The following is a 22905-nucleotide window of genomic DNA, read 5'->3' as shown; positions in this document are numbered from 1 at the left end:
GAGGTCAAGTGTGATTAGGGGAAAGCTGGGTCTGCCAACTGAGTTGGAGATAGGACTCAAATATCTACACGTCACCAGCAGCGCCCCCTATAGACCGTATTGCACGAAACGTGGTGGGCTTATAAGGACTCATCCACAGATGATTATAGTCAAATTTCAAGCAGTTTACTGTGGTGGTTTGTGAGATACAAACATGTAGTCATTGTAGCGCTCCCGACAGCCCGAATTTCACAAAACTTGGCATGATTGTATGCAGGCATGTCATAATGGGGGTTGCTAAGTTCCATAAGGATTGGGTGAATACTTCAAAAGTGACAGGCCTTAAAGTCATATGAAATGTTTCCCTGTCACCTGTAGCGCCCCCTGTAGACATAATGTTATGCAGCTTGATGTGCAACAATATGTTACAGATTGTGTATGCCAAATTTCATTAAGTTAGCTATTTTAGTTTACTTAGTGTAGTTCTTGAGACATTGAAATGTTGCTTGTGTAGGGGAAGAAGTCAAGCCGGCTTCCAGCTTCCAACAGAAAATCTGTGGAGGAGCCTGAGGAAGGCCTCACAATTTATTTTACGTCACAAAAACCTGCTATATTTTTTTATTTATTTACAGAAGTGTCTAGACTTTTTATATCCACTGTATATCAATGAGGGGTTTTTTTGTAATTTTTTTATTGACACAACTCATTCTTTCTCGCCTGCAGCACAGGTGAAATGCCTGAGAAACATATTTCAGTGTAAACACAATGCCGAATAACTACTTGTATCCTGCAGGCCCAGTTCAGACACAGTGGTTGATGGCAATACATAAAAAGGTGCCACTTGGAGCTGTGTGGGGACATTTTCATCCAGTTTTCAACACGCAACATCTTGGTGAGGACATGGGGAATCATAGAATCTCCACCAGGGGCTTTAAATAAACACCACTCTCACTGCACTGATGCAAAAGTTTGCATCAGGGGTTTCCCACAGTTCAGTCCACAACTTTCCACTTTGTACTTTGCACATGAGTTTATGTCATTCAACTTCCCCCTGCGTTGGTTTGGACCCAGCCTCTCTTTTGGAAATTCCGGGGATGTTAGGAGAGAGGAGGAGAGAAAAGGTGGAAAGTGAAAGTAAAGATGTCAGAATGAGAATGAGTGCAGACTTGGTCGGAACAGACACGCACCACCAACAGAAGATCACGGTAGGCTGCTGTTTCTCTTAACTGCGCTTTATTAAGTGGGGGCCTGGTAAAGTTGATGGGTTGTGTTAGTTTTTATTAGATTCAGATGAAGAGTTGTACCTGTTAGATTCACAACAGAGACTGGGTTTTTTTGTACGTGCAAAACTGCGCCATTACGAGTCGCAGTGGCTGCACCGCTGGGAAGCGGGGAGAGGCGCTTCGGTCAGCTACTGGATGTGTCCCTTGGTGAGTTGCAGAACGAGCTGAGCTGTTCGTTCACGCGTGACTGTGTGAACATACGGGGCACCTCGGCGCGCCAGGGGGTTCGCCTCAGAAAAAAAAATAAAAATGTGCACGGTTCCATGTGTGGACTTTGAACACGGTGATCAGATTTACGCACGGGACCTGCAGCTGCATTACCATCACCCACTCTGGGGCATAACTCATCCCAAGACAGTCGCGTCAGCTCTTTTTTTTTTTTCTTTTTTTTTATGATCTGGCCTCATTTCCTTTAATCAACACAATTTCTTCTAACAAGATATAGTGATGTGTTTCACGACCGTCTGACTAAAAGAAATTCTGCTGGCTATTCTATTGTGGTGCATTTACAGTAGGTGTGTTGGTATGGAGGACGATTAATGGAAAAAAACGACTTTGGCATTTGGTGATTTATTTATTTATTTATTAAATCTACAGGTAGCCTACCTCAAAGAGCATGAGAATATTTGTAAACAGCAAAAAAAAAAAAAAAAAAAAAAAAAACTTTTATTTAAACATATATTTTTATGTTAAACAGGGTACATTTTAAGATTTGAAGTAACATTTTGTTTTTCATATGTGGCCATTTTATGATTTATTTAACTTGCCATAAATTCACCTAATGGTCTAATGACGTTTTAATTTACTAACATCTGGCTTCCAGCAAACATCTGGATTTAAAATCCAATCAGGCCAATAGTTTGAATCATTTAGTCTTTGTTTTCAGCTTCATAAATGTGGGGATTAGCTGCTCAATGATGAAATTAATTGGTTCTGAAGGTAACCATCAGCTGCGGCCACTGGTATTTTTGAAAACACTCCCTTCCTCTCATCTGACCTTGTTTCCTTCCTTTAATTGACTTTCCATGAGCAAAATATATTTGTGGTTTCTGCGACAGTCCTCGACTGAAAGGCTGCTAATAGTCCTTTGATGTATGGAAGTCAATGAATGGAAAAAATGGATGAAAAAAAAATCAAAATTATGTTTTTACATTGGGGCAAAATGTTTGTTTTTTCCTTGAGCATCTCAAAGTGCATGAGAATATGTGTACACAGGAATAAATTTCAAATTTTACTAAAACAAAAATATTTATATGTTATATTTGATACATTGTGAGACTTTAAATGGCTGCTTTTCTGATATATCTTTTATTTAACTGTGTAAAATTGCTTGTTTCTCCACTGAGTTCAATTTTTTAATTCATTTTTCAAGCAGCTGCAAAAAATACAATCAAATAAAATATTTGGGTTTAGCTTCCTAAATTCGGAGAGCAGCTACTCCTAAAATAGTGGCAAATTAATTAGTTATAAAAATACTCATCAGTTGCAGCCATTGATATTTTTGAAAACACTGTCCCTTCCTCTCATCTGACCTTGTTTCCTTCCTACAACTGACTTTCCGTGAGCAAGATATATTGTTTTTTTCCACCACTAAAGAAGGCTGCTGATCATCCTATTGTTGTGTATGTGGGTGTATGGAGGCCAAGTAATGGAAAAATTCAACCAGCTATTCTGAAATATAAAGTGTATTCTGATTTTTCAGTTATCTACTTATTTTTATTTAACAGTGGCTGAAAACCCATCAATTTAAATTCATTCGGTGTATGTAAGAGAATTAATGAAACATTTAAACAGTTTGACATTTGAATATCTGGCAAAATATTTGTCTTTCTAATTGTTTTTATCACAGAAATGTATGAGCTTTAAGCAATGTGCAAGAAATGTATCAAATCAGAAATATTTTTGACATTATATAGGGTCATTTTGAAGACTTTAAATAGCAGTTTCTGAAGCTAATTAATATATAATGGTTTAAATCGCTTGTTTGTTCCGATTAAGATGGGTGCAATGGTAGATGACAACCCATTTCTTCCATTTTCCATTTATTCCAGAGGCAAATTATTGTTGCAAACACTCTGAACACTATCAAACTAAATTGTGTGCCTATAGTTTATCTCAACAACTAATCTTAATGACACCAGACCTGTTCAGCAGCCAGTCTCCATTTGCAGCAGGATGAAAAGCAGCATACATTCACCGCTTCACATATTATTTCTCTCTCCTGGGCTGAAAAACAAAGCCATTGCAGAAATGGCTATGTTTTTCAGCCCAGGTGAGAGACAAGTACATGTACAAGTACAACATCAACTGCTCCTCGTACCAGCAGATTGCTGAATACGTTAAACAGCAACCTGCAGTGGGCTAGGATGAAAGTGAAGCCAGTAAATCTCGGAATGTTTCAATTGTTAAAGGAAAGATAGTAGATAAGAAGTTTGTTATAAATGATGAGGTGGTGCCCACAGTGCTAGGGAAGCCAGTGAAGAGTTTGGGGAGATAGAAAGATGCAAGTCTCAGTGATGGGCCAGTTTGAAGGGTTGAGGCAGGAAATGATTCAAGGCGTCTTAAGCATAGACCGGTCAGGATTCCCAGGAAAGTTAAAATTATGGTGCTTGCAATTTGGGTTCCTCTTTCAAATGAAGAAAAGCTGGAAAGGATGATTAATTCATTTATCAGAAAATGGCACGGTGTCCCACGCTACGCGAGCGGCACAGCTTTGTATGGGAAAGACATATTGGAGTCCCCAGTTACTAGCCTAACAGAGGAGTTTAAAGGAAACGTATTATCTGCCGCGAAACTTGTTCATTTCACCAATATTTTGTTATGATACGCTAGTGCTATTCCCCATTGAGTCCAGAGTTGCCTGTTATCATCATCCGGGGTCTGTAGATTGACCAACTAACCTCTGACCTGGATGATGTCATCCAGTGTCATGATGCGTTATTTAGAAGCTGCGTTTCGGTGCCCCAATCACTCCCACTATATGGATATATACGCGGCACTCCACTGGAGCTAAATATCTTCCGAGGGACTAAAAATGACACCAAAGTTATATGGGTGAGTAAGCAATCATATAATGTACCAGAAATAACGTCCAGGTTGTAAAAAACGGTAGTTCCCTAAGATTAGACTGAAAATGACTTTCACTCAGTCGTAGAATCCAGTGGTTAGGAGTGCAGCACACACAGTTAAGACAGGGAGGAAGTTGAACCCAATTGAGAGGGTACAACAAGCACAGGCAGGCCTTAGGCATAGGGATATCATAGACCACATACAGCAGGGGCGTGGAGGCCTAGGGCTGGGACAATGGGTGAACTGGGAGAGTGTAGAGAAAAGGAAGTTGAAGTGGAAAGAGCTGTGGAGCATGGAGGCTAGCAGGATTAGATTTGTGATAGGCGCTACTTATGATGTGTTGCCAACTCCCCAGAACATAAACCAGTGGGTAGGTGAGGATGCTGCCTGCCCACTGTGCACTTGTGTATGAAGGCTTAACCATATTGTGACAGGTTGTAGGGTTAGTCTTTCCCAAGGACGATACACCTGGCGTCACAACCAGGCACTAAAATGTTTAGCAGCTGCAATTGAGGAAAAACTACTAGACTATTGATCATCAGGCATAGCACAAGGCAGCTAAGGGTAGGAGGAGCTGAGGGACAACTTAAATGAGCAGCTAATTATCCCAACCCAGATGGCCTGAACTGCTGTCGTGATCTGAGCTAGGCAAGGTAGTTTACTTCATTGAGCTTACTGTCCTGTGGGAAGACAGAGATGAGGAGGCTTACGAGCTGGTAGCAGAGATGGCAGCAGATGCAGGGCAGCATGGTTGGATGGCCCGTGTGTGGCCGGTGGAGGTGGGCTGCCGTGGACTTATGGCAAAATCCACCATTGCTCTCCTAAATGAGCCAGGCATACGTGGCAAAAGCCAAGAGGGTGTCCCTGGCAGCAGAGCGAGCAAGCGAATGGCTGTGGGTAAGGGGGAAACATCAGGCAGCTCACTAAAGGTAAGGCTGCCTGGGTAACTTTAGTATTTGGGTTGTGGTCCGCATCAACGTTTCAATTGATTGTTTGCTCTGATTGCTGCACGAAAAGGGCTAGGTTAATTTCTGGGTTGTTGTGCTGTGGCAGCGTGGAGGGGGGTGACTCCAGGACGATGGAATTCACTGTTACACCTTCTTGAGGTGTCGTGGGCCCAACTTAATGAAACATCAGTGAAGGGAGGTGCCCACTTGAAAACCCCAATGACACGCTGCATGCTGCCTTTGACGAGGCCATGTGTCTGATGTCTTCTTGTTGGTTGGTAACTGACCAGCAGGCTGATCGGCTGTTTATTTAAATGAGTTTTTGTTTTCAGCTGCTGAGCGGACTGTACAAGCCAGCAGCCCTTTATTTAGTTCATATTTCTGTAGGTTTGCAATGACATGCTGCATACTGCCGTTGACCGGTCAGTTGGACTGTACCTCTAAAGGTGTTTTGCCTGGGATCTTCTTCGTGTGGAGTTTGCATGTTCTCCCTGTGTCTGCGTGGGTTCTCTCCAGGTACTCCGGCTTCCTCCCACTGTCCAAAGACATACTCATTAGGTTCATTGGTGACTCTAAACTGGCCGTAGGCGTGAGTGTGAATGGCTGTCTCTCTCTCTCTGTGTTAGCCCTGTGATAGACAATGACAGCTGGGGTAGGATCATCCCCCCCTGCGATCTTCCAGAGGACTGAATAAATATAAGTTGGTGCAACATCATACTCTTCGACAGTCTGACAAACCACGGCCTCTAAATGAAAACAGAGTTGAGTCAACAGTTCTCTCTGTTATTTTAAACAAATGCTGAACACCAGAACCTTTCCTGAAGATAAGATTTAGGGCAAGACTTTTAAAATGCATTTTTTTTCTGTGGTTCATATCAGCCTTCGCAGCTACTTAAACAAACAAAACCGAAAGCATCTATGGAAAGTCTGTACCCCTGCACTCTTTCCCTACATTCAGATTCAGTGAGTGTAATGCTCTTGGCAACGAAGACACATCCCGGGAGGATGGGTGGGAGAGAATGGGGAGGAGGGGTGAATTATGATGGCCAGAGAGGCTGCAGATTGACCTGTAGTGCATTTGGATGCTACTGTCTGACTTTGGTTCTCTAATATGCTTTTCTGTCACCGCCACAGCTTTAACCTGGATGGTTCCTGGTGGCAGCATGACATCATGGAGGAGCTACGTGTTTCTTTTTGTAAGTTTCATGTCTGAAAGCGAGTCAAGAGAGTTTTCATTAGGGATGGACCGATGTATCAGTCTGAATGTTGGCCATTGAACAAGCCGGCCTCCCTAACAGAGTCAGCTCAATCACATCTATGTTTACAAAGCCCTGAAGGATAGATAGATAGATAGATAGATAGATAGATAGATAGATAGATAGATCATTTCTCCTAGTGAAAGTGTGTTTCCCTGACACAACCGAGGGAATAAATATCAACCAAAACACAGAACCAAACACAGCGCTGGCTATCAGAGAAAATGTTTATCTGGACCGCTGGTATCGGTGCATCCCGAGGTTTTATTGTAGATATTTCACATGATCAGCAGTGATTTGAAAAACAAGTCTGTTAATGTTGTTATTTTTTGTCCACTAGGCATTCATGTGCATGATTGATTGCACAGAGGGTAACTGCTATGAGACATTATCGAAGTTAGGCGTGAGTAGTGAGGTATGTATTGATCTTTTTTTATATTCACCCAGATCAGCCATAACATTATAACCACTGACAGGTGAAGTAAATAACATTGACCATCATGTAATAATTCAATGTTCTACTGGGAAACGTTTGGACCTGGCATTCATTCATGTGGATGTTATTTAGACATGTAGCACCCACCTAGACCAAACCAGACACCACCCCACGCCATAGCAATGATACTCCTTGATGGCAGCAGCCATCCTCAGCAGGATGCAACCACAAAAAAGCTTTAGGAACAAACATGAAGAACAGCACAAGGTGTTGACCTGGCCTCCAAATTCACTAGATCCCAAACTGATCAAGTATCCCCCCACTAACAACATGCTATTACCAGACACTACAGGACACCCTCTGAAGGCCCTTGTCCATTCTCTGATGAGTTACCACAAGAGAGACTTACAAAATATTAGGAATGTGGTCATAATGTTATGCCTGATCGGTGTATACATCTGAACATTGATTTCCATCATATAAAGCAGGTGCAGGACATATGTCTGAATAGCTCTTAATCTTTTAACGCTGTTTTCACATATTATTTATTTATTTTTTGTCTGCTTCCCTTTTAAGGGTCTGGAAAAAAACCTCACAGTGATAAACACCAAACCCCAGGTAACTTAATGAACCAATTCTGTGCAAAATCCTGTGAAAACTCCGACCTGCATTTCACTAAACATGCACATATCCTGTTTTCATTGCAGAACATGCTGGCGTGTTCCTTGCGTCACGTCTGCCCCAAAGAGGAAAATACTACGTATTGTCATCTTCTGTATTACTGCATTTTGGACAAAGTAAGTGAGCATTTTCTTCAAATTTCATTCGCCGTTTCTTGTTTTTACTCAAACAGTGATTGCATCTGATCGACTTTTTCATTGTTAACAGAACACAAGCGAATTTCCTCTGGAATCATGCAAAGGGAGTAGTTCTAAGAACGTCAGTTTGCACTACATTGGGTGCGTCATTGCCCAAATACACAACCATAGTATATCAGGTACGACCCACACGTTTACTACTCTAACAATCAGTGTTTTCTGTGAATGGGGCTGAGAGTCACAAACTAATACATTTACTTCTGAAATCCGAATCTGACACAAAATGCAATCTTTGTAAACGTTAAAGTATTTCATTAGTCTCATAGCATAATTGCTTAAGTCATATTTTAACGATTTCAGAAAACAAGAAAAGAACACAATTTTTAGCAAGCACATTGGTATTTTTTATTTATGTTCTAAGAGTGGCCAAAAAATGGCAATTATGCTATGAGGCTAACAATTTGTGATTATTTAAAATTGTCCAAAATTTGTCTTTCTCTTTTTTTTCTTTTTAATTCACACATGTGATTTAATTTTCTGTCCTTCTATTACAGGCTGTGACAAGTACGGTGAGTTTATACCCTGATTTATTCACCAGCACAGAAGCACACATTCAACATTTTTGTTTCAAGGTGTAACCTCACGTTACATTCATTACCTTCATTGTTGTGATTTTGTTTCTTTTTTTAGAATTCATATGTGAGATCCACTCGAAAATGTTACATCACAACAAGTCTGGTAAGTTGCACCTTTTGTTGTGAACTGCTTAAAAAGTGCATGTTGATGCTGAGAAAATACTATAAATCGTGCTTGCAAAGCCTGCACACCAGTTTATACAGCAAGTATAAAGAGGTCTACGCAACTCCAAAAAAACTGTGCCTTTATTTTTTTGAAAAAAAAATTAAAAAAAAATAAATTTAGAGCTTAAAGGGGAACTACAGTTTTTCACAACCTGGACCTTATTTCTGGCATAAAATACAATCGTTTACTCACCCATATAACTTTGGTGTCATTTTTTGTCATTTGGACGATATTTAAATCCACGTATATCCATATAGTGGGAGTGACTGGGGCACCGAAACGCAGCCTCTAAATAACGCATTATCTGCGCGAAACTCGTTAATTTCACCAATATTTGACAAAAAAATTACACCAAAGTTAAATGGGTGAGTAAACGATGGTATTTTATGCCAGAAATAAGGTCCAGGTTGTAAAAAACAGTAGTTCCCCTTTAATAGGCGGTTTAGACTTCTGTGTCGATATGACGCAGAAGCTACAGCGACAGCGCAGACCATACGTTTGCTTAAGGCATGCAAATATTATGCATACTGTCTTGAATAATTACTGCGTTTTATCAGTGATTGTGGGCACAGCTTTTTTTTTTTAACAGAAATATTATATTTAATGTGCAGGAAACATGGTTTAGAACTGCACATCCTCCAGATGAATTAACAAAAAAGATGCTTCAGGGAAAAAAGACATAAAGTACCTCAAATCATTTCATCTGGTTTCTAATTTCATTAAGACAACTCACCTGTTGCATGCATACCTGTCAAGTTTTGGATTTGAAAATAAGGGAAATTTTCCGGTGCCCGCCACAATAACTGCTTGTCAACCACTTATAAACTACAATTGGCTTTATGCACTACTTCCTGAACTTCAGCCAGCTCCTTTGTTTCCTGTCTGCCATTATTGGACAAGCTGATTAATCCAGGTGTGCCTGACCTCAGTAGTCACAACAACAATAATCAGACACACCTGGATTAATCAGCTTGTCCAATAATGGCAGACAGGAAACAAAGGAGCTGGCTTAAGCTATTTGCGGTATTTACATGAGGGTTTTGGTTTTTTGGCAGGAGGAGGGCCTTCTCTGTCGTGGCGTCCATCATCCATCTCAGTTTTTTTCATTTTTTTCCTTGCATTGCCACTCATCATCTGACGTCACACACTAACCTCACAACAACTGTCATCTACATTACTTGTAGTAGGCTACTGGAGGTGCCAGTTATCGCGGTTATTTTTACTCCGCCCGGGCCCGGGGTATTATTATTTTTTAATAAGGGAGGTTAAAATATGGGAGATTTATGGGAAGAAAATACTAATACGGGAGGACGGCGGGAAAGAAGGGTAAAATACGGGACTTTCCCGGCCAGATACTTGACAGGTATGGTTGCATGGCATGTCATTTTTTTCTGTGTGCACCAGTCAGCCACTACATTATGACCACTGATGGGAGAAGTGAATAACACTGACCATCTTGTGACAATTCAAAGTTCTGCTGGGAAACTTTTGGACCTGGCATTCATTGGCATCCATTCTCTTAGGAGTCACAACTGCTTTGGATGCAACGAGGGAGACATACACAATATTAGGAAGGTGGTCATAATGTTATGCCTGATGGGTGTATGCGTGTGAGGCAGTTCATTTTTAATGATCCAGTGAAGTGTTGAACAACTATCCCACACTTTATCGCATCTAAGCAATCTTTGCACGATAATTAACCCAACAGCTGTCAGGCTGTCATCAAAGGAAACATCCAGGTGTGTTTTTCCAGAAAGCGGGTTAAGTGAGTTTTCTCACAGCATCAGTTACAGCAGTCATTTTATAGACATGTTTGCGTGTTATTGTTATTATCTTCCCTTTCTTTCGGTACTCAGCCTGAAGGAGCCTCGTACTGACATCTCTCGCTCACGTGATGTTAATATGTAGAAGATTAGAATCATGAGGTGTTTACTGGACACTGGTATTCCACTGGCAATCAGGGTAATGCTTCAGCCGACACAGAAATGCTTCTGTAATCACCTCAATAAGTGAAAAGGGCCGACCCGATCACATCTGGACTGAGAGGGGCAGTGTAAATCAATTAAATAATCAACTAAATAGGATATGATCGGCTTCTTCAACTGAATGAATTCAATTTTCATGAATAAAGTTGGCGAAAATAATATCTATACCGCTTCCAGCAGATTTAACACTTTACATTCAGACTGATGTTTTGGAGCATGTAAACACATACAGTACTGTACATCTAATCCGGTTTATTTGGGCGTCCATGTAAACGGATAAGTCGGAAACAACTAATCAGACTGAAATCACGTAAAACTAACCACGGTATGAGTTCTCCAAACATTCAGACGCACCCACTGCACCCCAACGTCCTGTGGTTGTCGCTGTGTTGCCGTGTTGTAATTGGTTGCGCTGTAGCTGGAAATCATGTGAATACATCGAATTCACTTTGGTGGCATTACACATCAGGCGTCCAAATCTAAAAACACATTTAAAAAAAACGCGTACGTTTCGCATTTTCTGCGTACGATCAAAATAATTTATTCAGGGCCGGATCTAACTACTTTATTCGGCGTCTCTGCTTTGATCCATGTTCAGTTTATTGTCGATAGAGCATGTCTGATTTAAGCACTCTATCCTCCATTAATAATTCAAGGCGGCTAAAATAAATGGTGCCAGGCGCTGTCAAACGCTGCCGTTTTTAAAGATAAATGGGTGGCATTAATTCATCTCAATCTCCCCGACGGATTAGTGTGGAGCCTCCATCCATTATTCACATCATTCAAGTTGCCGTGTTGGATTTAAAACCTTGCTCCAGCATGAGTTGACTGAACGGACTGATCAGCTGTTCTGCAACCAGAAATTCAAAAATTCAGGCTTAGAGTCAGACTATGTTCAGACCGCTTTCTGGAAATAAATAAATAAATAAATAAAAAAATGGACAGAACTGGATGACAGAGTAGAAACTATATTGGCATAATTTAACACAAAGCACACGGACGTAATTAATCCACCATTCCAATGTTTGAGTTTCCTGCACCTTTAAATTCACTAACTTGATGCTTGCAACTATACTTACATACTTACTCTGATGCTGCAAAGACCGTGTTATGAGATGTTATTGCTGACTGAGTTGTCTGCAATTTTTAGATCCGACAACACTGGCACCGACCACAACAGCCACAACAACCACAACAACCACAACAACCCCAGCAACCCCAGCAACCACAACAACCACAACAACCCCAGCAACCACAGCAACCACAACAGCCACAACAGCCACAGCAACCACAACAACCACAGCAACCACAACAGCCACAACAATCACAGCAACCACAGCAACCACAACAACCAGAGCAACCACAGCAACCACAACAACCCCAGCAACCACAACAACCACAACACAGAGAGAGACAACAGCAGAAAAGTCAACGTCAACAGCAATGAAACTCACAGGGACAACAGTTAATACTCCACAATCTGCACCGGCACCGGCAGAACTGATTGCAACACAGACAAAGATAGCAACAGAAACGTCACCATCAATAGCAACTACATTCGTAGGGGCAACAGTTAATACTTCACAACTGACAACTACACCGGCACTGACAACACTGTCAGGAACTGCAACACAGACAACGATAGCAACAGAAACATCACCATCAATAGCAAATACACTCGTAGGGGCAACAGTTAATACTTCACAACTGACAACTACACCGGCACTGACAACACTGTCAGGAACAACAACACAGACAACGATAGCAACAGAAACATCACCATCAACAGCAACTACACTCGTAGGGGCAACAGTTAATACTTCACAATCGACAGCTACACCGGCACCGACAACACTGTCAGGAACTGCAACACAGACAAAGACAACAGCAGTAGTGACATCAATTAAAACTTCACGAACAACAACAACAACACAGCGAGACACATCATCTGGTAGAGCCAGACTGCCACCGAAAGAAACAACTACAACAAAAGTGCAACCACCTACAGCAGCTACACTCGTAGGGGCAACAGTTAATACTTCACAACTGACAACTACACCGGCACTGACAACACTGTCAGGAACGAAAACACAGACAAAGATAGCAACAGAAACGTCACCATCAATAGCAACTACACTCGTAGGGGCAACAGTTAATACTTCACAACTGACAACTACACCGGCACCGACAACACTGTTAGGAACTGCAACACAGACAAAGACAACAGCAGTAGTGACATCAATTAAAACTTCACGAACAACAACAACAACACAGCGAGACACATCATCTGGTAGAGCCAGACTGCCACCGAAAGAAACGACTACAACAAGAGTGCAACCACCTACAACAGCTAATGCAACCTGCACGTGCCCACATCCAGAGGGTAAGCTATGTAAATGCCAATTTATTTGAGAAAATGAATAAAAATTTATATAAAGGAATACAGTGTCCATGGAAACTATGCGATTTATTTATAGGCACATAGTCCCATTTTAAGAGTTCAACCGACATTGTGAAATACTGGATTAAATACTGAATTAAATTGTGGTAACGTTACAACAGTTTCACACTCCTGGATGTTATTCCTTAGAGAATCGTTAAGACAAGAATCCTTATTTGAGCTAGTCGGAAAACATCTCATCAGGCAAATACAAGTGGTTATAAAGGACGGAGATAAAGATGGAACTGAAGCATAAACTGTACTCTTAGGCTGCTTTATTGAAGATGATGATTTTTCCCTTTCAGGAACATTCTCTTCCTGGAAAAATGACAACAACGGACAAAGTAAGAGCTTTGCTTTATAAGAGAAAAAATAAACTTAAAGCATGAATTAAAGCTCAGTTGAGCAAACGCCTGCATGCCTGCCTGGCTAGCTTTCAAGAAAGAGAAAGAGGAATGGATTATTGGCATAGAAGTTGACTTCCAGTTGTATGGAGTTACGAGAGTGCCATAAAATAAAAGAGCAAAACTTGTACAAGAACAAGGAAATAACAAAATAATCAGTGTCTTTTTATATCCATACATATGATTTATCAGTTTTTTCATACATCTCAACCAGACTTAAGTTTAATTATTTTTTGGTGGTGGCAGATGTATTGCCAAGACCTGGAAGCCTCGCTGTGAACTAGCGGCCTGCTCAAGATACTCCATTTGGCACTCCTGTGACTCCATACAGTCAAACGTAAAGACGAGAATCTTAAAGACAAAAATCTGGAATATTTGAGCCAGTCGGAAAACGTCTTATCAGGCAAATACAAGGACGGCGATAAAGACGGAACTGAAGCATTAACTGTACTCTTGGGCTGCTTTATTGAAATGATGATTTTTCCCTTTCTGACACAGCAGAGAGACATGACAGTGAGAACACCGGAAAAAGTAAGAGCTTTGCTTTACAAGAGAAAAAATAAACTTAAAGCATGAATTAAAGCTCAGTTGAGCAAACGCCCGCATGCCTGCCTGGCTAGCTTTCAAAAAGAGGAGTGCATTGTTCACATAGATGCTGACGTCCAGTTGTACGGAGTTACGGGAGTGCCATAAAATAAAAGAGCAAAACTTGTACAAAAACAAGGAAATAACATCTTTTTGTCTTTTTATTTGCATATAGTGTATAGGATTTATCTTTTTTTTTTTGCATACGTCTCAACCAGACTTAAGTCTAATTATTTTTTAGTGGTGGCACATGTGCCGCCAAGACCTGGAAGCCTCGCCATGAACTAGTGGCCTGCTCAAGGTGTTAAAGGCTCCAGATACTCCGTTTGGCACTCCTGTGACTCCATACAGTCAAACGTTTGTTCTTGTTCTTAGGTACTGTAATGCAGAAGGTTTCAAAGTAATCAGACTTTGTCGCCAATGGTCGTTTATAGCTTAGGGACCTTTTGAGTGCTTTGTTTGATCTGTTGAGTATCATGTATAGATATAGAGTCTAGGTTTCAGATTATTTTTCCCACATGAAAAAGGTCTTTGAATCGTTAAAGGTGAATTTCACAATTTGAACTTTAAGATTTAAACTTAAATGAATAATTCTTCCATTGTAGTCACTGAATTATTGTTGGCTGAATTTACTCCAAGTGGTTATTACAAGGAAATTTCCCATACATGGGATTAATAAACATGTCTTATGTCTTATGAATAACAGTAAGAGCTACTTTTTTACACATCATTTTCTGTATGTCAAAGTGAAAAGATTGTCAGGAAAAATTTGTGATCTTTTGTTTAATTTCTTTTTCTCATAATTTATCTATCTTGTGGGGTTTTTTTTGTTTGTTTAGTGACATCAATATATATATTTTTATCCGATCTCTCCTTAAACAGATGTCCTGACGTCTTTCTTACTGATCTCCTTGCTCCTGAATGGCACCATGCTGGTGGCTCTTCTCTGGTCCAGGAAACAACAAGGCAAACTGCAAAGGGAACAGTCGGTAAGCTTGAGTAAAAATCTGTCTGCTGTTTAATTGTGGGTTTACATTAGCTACAGCCTGCGTAGCCCTTGTTCCGACCGAACCTTCACCCGCTTACCCTCAGGTTTGTGGACGACCCGCTGTACCTACTCAGCCGTAGCAGCCCCAATTTAAACTGTATAAAATGCCAGATAAGATCATGTGACATTCATTTCTTTGAGGACCATAGTATACGGTACATCCCACTGTGACGGTAAAATATCAGAACAACATAAGTGTCATTTCTGTTTCAGATGACATTCACAGAGATGCACGAAATTACCATGGAAGAGCCACCGGTGAGATATTCTTCGATTTTAGTAAATATTTTCTGTGTATGCTCCTTTTCAACTCCATCATCCTGTTGATATGAGTCTAGCATTTCGTAAAACTCAGAGCTGGTCCTGTCGATGTTTGATTCAGTTGAATGAAGAATGCTGTTGCATAAGCACGTCTATAGACGTTGCATGATTTGCAAGAAATTACTGCCAGACGGGGAAGGACTGGATCTGGGTTGCAGTGTGGTTTTTACACAGTGCTTCCGCAGTCTGCTGCAGCATAAATGAAACCATTGTGCATCTGTGCTCTTGGTTTGGTGAATAAATACCAAGGCTTTTATTGTATGCGCCGTCTGCCAGTTTTCCATGTTAAATTTCATTGCGTGTGTTCACTGTGCGCTAGACGAGAACACAGGATGTTTATTTTGTACTTACTGTAAGGCACCTTTGCCAGACAACCACTAACTGACCAAAACAGCTAAGACAGAATCAGAGTGTGAGTGTGAAAAGGCTTTTCATTGCACATGTTGGCCTCCGAGACATAGCGATGTCGTTTTTCTCTCCGGTAACTGCAATTTAAGTCTTGATTGGTGCTTAAAAAAAAAAACGTATTAAATGTTTGCAAATATTATGGACTATAATGTGCCAGAGCTCTTCGTGGGTGATTCTAACAAATCTTTCTTTCTGTTTTAGCCACCTCTATATCCGAATGACGGAAACGGAGAGGGTTCACATTTAATGCAGGTAATTATGATTGACTATAAGAGGAACCTACGTATGCAGTGCCCTTCCCCAAAAGGCCTTTAAGTGAGCTTCACAAATTCACAGAACACTAATAAGTGGGATTGGACCAGAAAGGGTCAACAGGGCTATTTTTCCAGGCATCAAAAATCCTTCTGATATTTTTTACTGAACTTGAGCTTGCTGTTTAACTGTGGTGGATTACATTGGCAACAGCCTGCGTAGTCCTTGTTCCGACCGAACCACTAACCCTCAGGTTTGTGGACGACCCGTTCTACCTACTCAGCCATCGCAGCCCCAATTTAAACTGTATAAAATGCCAAATAAGATTGTGTAACATTAATTTCTTTGAGGACCATAGTATACGGTACATCGGATTTTGATGGTAAAATATCAGAACAACATAAGAGTAATTTCTGTTTCAGGTTCGAGTCCCTGAGACTGCTGCGGAAGATCCATTGGTGAGATGTTCTTTGACTTCTTTTGCTTCCCTTTAAAACTCAGAGCTGGTCCTGTCGATGTTTGATTAAGTTATATGAAGAAGGTTGTTGTATCCACATCTATAGAAGTTGCTTGATTTTCAAGAAATTATCACCAGACGAGAAAGGACACGAAATCTGTGCACTATCAGCCACAGAACAGTGCTTTCGTAGTCTGCTGCGGCGTGAATGAAACCATTGTGCATCTGTCTTCTTGGTTTGCTGGGCAACCTCACCTCACATGGAATAACCTTGAGAAAATGTTGTCTCAGTCAAGTCCAGATTTACTTTGGCTGCACCTGTGGTGAAAGTCTATCTACCAGGTGATGTCTGCAAGTTTGAGCTAAATGGCGTCTGTAGTCATCACAGTAGCTCCCTTATTCACACAGCCTCTTAATCTGTGACTATTCAGGATAAAAAGTGATCAACAACACATGGATCGTTACATAAACACCAGTTTCCCGTGTTACATTTCATCAAGTTACTTCATTATGCTCTAGACGGGAACACAGCACCTTTATTGTGTATTCACCGTAAGGCATCTTTGCCAGACAACTGTTAACTGGCCAATTTGCGTTTTCATGTGGATTGCGGTAATGCACATTGGTTCCATGTATTTTTTCATGTGAAAAGAAAAGAAAAGAACCAAGACAGAATCACTTTTCATTGCACATGTTGACCTCCGAGGCATAGCAGGGATATCAAAAGTAATAGTAACGACAATTTAAATCTCAAATGTTGGCAAGTGGTATGGACTATAATGTGCCAGAGGTCTTTGCTGGTGATTCTAACACCCTTTTTCTTTCTATTTTAGCCACCGACATATGGAGATGATAACAACGGGGAGGCTTCACGTTTATTGCAGGTAATTATGATTTTGAGTGTGCAGCATGTAATAAACTAGAAGAGCACCTACAGTACATATGCAGTGCCCTTTCCCAAAAAGGCCTTAAGTGAGCTTCACAAATTCACAGAACACTAATAAGTTAGACTGGACCAGTAAGGGTCAGAAAGAAAAACAGGGCTGTTTTTCGTGATCAGTCACAGGCGTCAGATTTATTAAATGTCTGGGTCAGATAAAACAGAGAGAGTTGGATCGCATACTTTATTTACACTGAGTGACTGTCAGACACTGCATTAAAGTATGTTTGATGATTCAGTGAGTTTTGAGGTTGTGCCACCAGCAGTTTGACTTTTTTAGCCAGCAAAGGCCGTTTAGCTGTTTATTTAGGAAGTGGTAATATATTAACACGCTACACTAAGCTGGTGAAAGAGCTTACTTGCTACACATCAACATGTTAACATGCTGCCCTGAATTATATCTGGAATAGTGTTCTTTTTATCTACAAATTACATGAGTCGTCCCATGTATTTACACTGCAGTTTACCAGCTTTTACCGTTTTAGCTGCATGCGTTTTGGGTAAGAAGGGTTCACTTATTGGGCTAAATATATCCACAATTTCTGGATGGATTGGTGCCAAATTTGGTGCAAATGTTAAGTGACTGCCAGACACTGCATTAAAGTATGTTTGATGATCCAGTGAGTTTTGATGTAGTGTCACCAGCAGTTTGAGCTATTTAGCCAGCAAAGGCCGTTTAGCTGTTTATTGAAGAAGTGGTAATACACTAAGATGGTGAAAGAGTTTACTTGCTACACACCAGCTGCCTTGAATTACATGTATACTGTTGTTTTTGTCTACAAATTACTTGAGTTGTCCCACGCATTTGCACTGCAGTATACAAGCTTTTACCATTTAAGCTCCATTCATTTTGGGTAAAAAGTTTGGTTATTAGACTAAATATATCCACATTTACTGGATGAATTGGTGGAAAATACTGACTTATTGTCAGAGAATGTGACAAAGTTGATTTGGTGATCACATGAGTTTTGATGTCGTACAGCCAGCAGGTAGTAAATGTTACGGTGCTAACACTAACATGGCCAAAATGTTTACCTTCCACACATCAACATGCTAACAATATCAGTGACGACATGCTAGCTTGCAGTTAGCCTTGCAGAGCTGCCTTTGTTCATGCACGGATATATCTGTTCTTTCTTTGTCATGCAGAACCTTGGGTGTTGCAAGTTTACCCAAAACTCCACTGGCGAAGCTCCAAGTGCAAGTGGAACAGAGCATCACGGGCCCTACTAACAAGACTGCCTATGTATATATAAAAAAAAAAGCTCATCACAGCTGTGGGATGTAATGCAGGACGTGGTTGTACGGGACAGCTCTTCACTGTTTGGTAACAGGACAGGAGAACTGAGATGGTTTGTAAATGCCTCGAGCCCCTGATTCGCTTCCGGCGTGAAGTGACAGCGAATGAGCCTCGGCATTACAGCTCAACACTGCCCCTGATCAAGACGGAGTAGGTTATTACTCCAGTACAAGGGAAATGAAGTGCAACAAGAACCACATCAAGTCAACCGAGTTGCTTGTCCAGACAAAATTTTGAGGATTTGTTTTTGTGTACCTACCTAAAGTTTCTCAAAGGAAAACGCACTTTCAGAATTAAAGCAGGGATACCAGAGTGAGCACAATTAGTGACATGTCTGAGTTAATTTTATTGTATTTCAAGCAAAGTTTCTAAGGAACATAGAGCAAGCATTTCTATTTAAGCTAAGCCCTTACCTATAGGCATGTTATAGGAATAAAAAAAAAGTTGGAAGACCTCTCACAGGTGTGGTTATTGCTCTTTGTTTGCACTAGTCTTGGTGTCGCTCTGGTCTAATACTACTGGAGTAATTGAATGTGATTCGTTGGCGACACTGGCATGTCAGATAATGGACAAAGAAAAAAGGAATATCCTCCACTGTCATTGTAATACAGCATAAAAGTATAAATGTGTATATTAGCAGCTCAGGTTTTGCTTTATTTTTATTGTCTGCATTGAGTTTTCTGTGATTACTGCGCAGTTGAGGAACCAGTTGAACAAAGAAATTCTAGTGACTGTGGGCTTAAATACCTTTTACTGTATTTGACCTGGGAGTCAGTAAGTGCCCCTGCCTTTTCTGGGACTAAAATGTGACAGCTGAATTGTTGGTCTGAGAAGCGGCATGAAAAGAGTTCCCGCAGTGTTTAATATTGTAAATAAGACGCTCCGCCAATACGGACACGTATATTATAAACGGCCTTCGAGCATATAAAGTCTAACCCAAAATATTAAACAGCTACTCTGTGCATTTTCATCTTATCAGCCTGTCGTCACATTACAATGACAGTTACAATAGAAATAGCATGTAATAATAGTGAAGCAGATGTATCTCGCGTGTTCGTGTTTTGTATTTTTTTTTATTGTGTTTGCATTTTAAAGCTGGTTTCAAGTATGTAAAGCCATGTCACAAGTGTACTTTTATATTTTGTCTTTTATCTATATTATTTATTGTGTTTTATAGGATTGTGTGCGTGGTCTTGTTTTGATCAAGTTGAGACCCACAAGTTGGTTTTAATGTAAATGTTACAGTTAGGTTAGGGTTAGGGCCAAGGCTATGGTTGGGGTTAGGTGTAGGTCTAGGGTTGGGTATTAAGGCTAGGGTTAGGGTTAGGACTGGAGTAATGGTTAACTAATGTATTATGTTAACACAAAGTCCTTTCCGTGATAGAAACATGAGTGATTGGGATAGTGTGTCGGGGTGTATGGATTCAGACAGGAAGTTAATATTGATATATTTGTGCATACATCTCTGTATCGAGTAGAAATACACACACTGAGATTCAACGATTCGGAAGCCAAAAGCGTCCATGTTCGCAAACATTTTCTTTTCCGTTGCTATGTGCATTGAAATAATGAGGTGTTTTCTACCGACAACGAGACAGTTTAACTTGTCTTAAGAACAACAAACTACATTCCTGACAATAATTAGGTGACTTACGACAAATGTCTGTTTTTGGTGTTCAAATGTTTTCCTTCGGGGCTTTCTCGCATAAAGTTATGTCTGACTGTCTTACATAACTGATAAATAATCAGTTATGTAAAAGATCATAAAGTTAAGTGACCCGTGTTGAAATCCCGAATTTAATCTATTCAACCATCGCTGCTATGCATGGATTTCAACAATCATCATAAATACTTCTGATATGACTGCTCCTCTTCTCTCTCATTGTCACCAGAAAATGAGCTTTGTGAGCTCTGGTGATTATAAAATAATTGACTTGTGGTGTTGAGATAATTGTGTTATCAAATTATCTGCGAGCAAGGGCGTTCTTGGCTTCCATAGACAAAGATGGGGAGGTGGTAATTAAGCATGGCTTGCTGAGATGGCTTTCTGACTTCTCACGAACGACAAAAAATGATGTATGCTGTGACCCCAGCTGTTGATACCAGAAGTAATAGTGTATAAAGCTGTGTACTTTTTCTGACTTTCTCTCTGTGAAAGTTGAGATTGGGAAAGGAAGACTTATCATTCTGGCAGCATATTGAAAATTTCTTAAGCTATCCCACGACTTTTTATCTTGCATTGTCTGTATTTTATATGAAAAAAAAAAAAAGTATTCTTAAATATGTAAATGTGCTGTGTGTCATTGTTAAAACGTCTTTTTGCGGTGTCTGTAAGAAGGATGAGGTATTCCAGGTAAATGTTTGTCAGTTCACCAGGTCAATGCATCGACTCAGTCCGCCTTCGCTCAGCTCTGTTGTTTGTGTTTGCATGTAATGGATCAACATTTTAGCTGGACTAAATTGCAGTGATTCTGGATTTCTCGTGGACTGTCATAGGACTGCTTGTCATAGCAACGTATCCGTAAGATGAAACCTATCGTCGAACATGCTTGTTCGGTGTAAAGCACTCTTCTTTGTCGTCCAGTTAATGTTTCTCCCGTGTTTTTGGATTTTTTGGAGCCCATGTCTTTTCACTTTGTTGGCCTGCTTGGGATTTCATTTCAAATCCACATTTTTTGTTTTGCCTCTGTTTTATATTATCACTTCACTTCTTCAGAGTGAGATCTATGGTAATCCCCATATTATTTCTATTAAGCTGTTTACATGGCTGAAGGAACTTTACGCCAAAATTGCCTGACTTGTTTGATACTGGACGCAGCCTCCCCGCTTTCATTCCTTCAACCACCGTCCAGAAGAGGTTGACGTTTTGATATTTGCTCCAGAAACCTGTTGATGTTCAGGTCTGTCATTTAAGTTGTGTGTAAATGTAGCCTTTTCTTTGGAGCATGGATCCCTGTGAACTGTTTGTTAGTTTGCTGTGCTTACAAACCTCAGTTGAGATTCATATTCCAAGGGCATTGTGAGTATTAACAGCTAGAAAAGTGCTATATAAATGCATGACCATTTACCAAGTGTGTCCATGAATCTACATCAGAAAAGGCTACATTCGTAAAGAGGCCAGATTCCACACAGAATACTCTGCTCATGTGAACCGTATCAAATTCAAAATAAAAACTGTGTTTGAAGTAATATGTATTATGGAATATTAATGTGCATATAAATGTCCTAACTGACATAACAAATAAAGTCTCTCAAGTGCTTCATAGCTTTTTTTTATTGTTATTATTAGCATAAATGCAGCATTTCTGATAATTAGTAGTCTCTTCACTTGCAAATGTGCTCACCTGCATTCCTAAAGTTGCTTCGAATGTAGTTCTTTCTTATCTCTTGCGTCCACCGTCCTTTGGACCGTGTGCTGCTGCAACGTGGCACCTTTTCAATGATTATCTTATTTTATATCATCTTGTCCGCCCTTGTGGTGCAGTGTTGGTAGCATACAATGAACCGGCGGACACAAAAACGCATACATACATATAAATCAGTTACATATTTACTGTACATGTACACGAGGCTGCTTGCTGTGTTCGGCGTGCTGATGCGGTTCAAGTCAAAACAACTAGAGTCGTGTTTTACATTACATTTTACAGCTTATCTGACCACCCAAATTGAAGTGCGTCTGCTCTAGCAATTAAACCACACTTGCCCTGCGATAGACTGGCGACCTGTCCAGGGTGTACCCCCGCCTTAACAGGAATAAGCGGGTACAGAAGATGAATGAATGAATAAACCACACTTGGATTGTCTGTTGCAATAACAGGATATTACCTATCGTCTCTTTCCAACGGTGATCAGGCTGCAGCTGTTTCTGTTTACTGTCCAGACACTGAGTTAGCAAGGACTCACCTGAAGGAGTCCTTGCCACCCGCTGGATGGTTATAATTACTTTTTTGGGCCATGTGTATCCCCTGCCAATGTGGAATGATTTATAATCCTCTTAAAAATAAACCAGAGTTTGGAATTAAACTTTCTTACGTTTCTTTAATAAGAGACTGATTCCAGACAACCTGAGACCTGATGTACACAGACTGATGATGTCCTCACCACATGAATTCTCACTGTTGTTTGTAATATGGCCGTTGTTGGCTGTGTCATTCGCAACCTTCACAATAGAGGTGT

The 22905-nt window shown here is 40.5% G+C and overlaps 1 protein-coding gene across 4 annotated transcripts; it reads left to right on the top strand.

Moving 5' to 3' along the window:
- Positions 1 to 1106: 1106 nt before the first annotated feature.
- On the top strand, positions 1107 to 22008 carry LOC311506832 (uncharacterized protein). Of its 4 annotated transcripts, XM_084570931.1 has the most exons (17): positions 1107 to 1184; positions 6413 to 6474; positions 6875 to 6949; positions 7547 to 7588; positions 7678 to 7767; positions 7859 to 7967; positions 8343 to 8357; positions 8479 to 8526; positions 11725 to 12957; positions 13320 to 13358; positions 13917 to 13949; positions 14886 to 14992; positions 15265 to 15309; positions 15982 to 16032; positions 16455 to 16490; positions 17323 to 17373; positions 18579 to 22008. In XM_084570931.1, exons 2-17 carry the CDS (start codon positions 6424 to 6426, stop codon positions 18660 to 18662), a joined length of 2109 nt encoding a protein of 702 aa, XP_084427057.1. In that variant the 5' UTR covers positions 1107 to 1184; positions 6413 to 6423; the 3' UTR covers positions 18663 to 22008. The 4 variants fall into 4 exon arrangements, with proteins under 4 accessions (XP_084427057.1, XP_084427060.1, XP_084427059.1 ...); XM_084570934.1 differs by lacking the exon at positions 11725 to 12957; XM_084570933.1 differs by lacking the exon at positions 13917 to 13949.
- The last annotated feature ends 897 nt before the right edge of the window (positions 22009 to 22905 follow it).

This window comes from Chelon labrosus (genome assembly GCF_963514085.1).
Source record: "Chelon labrosus genome assembly, chromosome: 21".
In the NCBI taxonomy this organism is placed as follows: domain Eukaryota; kingdom Metazoa; phylum Chordata; class Actinopteri; order Mugiliformes; family Mugilidae; genus Chelon; species Chelon labrosus.
The sequence above is the reverse complement of the archived record's forward strand: the minus strand, read 5'-3'. Positions and strand labels throughout refer to the sequence as shown.

Bases quoted from the DNA above. Each gene is read 5' to 3' on its own strand.
- LOC311506832 (XM_084570931.1), top strand. From the start codon at position 6,424: ATGGTTCCTGGTGGCAGCATGACATCATGGAGGAGCTACGTGTTTCTT. The intron at 14,993-15,264 runs GTAAGCTTGAGT...TTTCTGTTTCAG, and splicing joins AACTGCAAAGGGAACAGTCG to ATGACATTCACAGAGATGCA. The intron at 15,310-15,981 runs GTGAGATATTCT...TTTCTGTTTTAG, and splicing joins TTACCATGGAAGAGCCACCG to CCACCTCTATATCCGAATGA.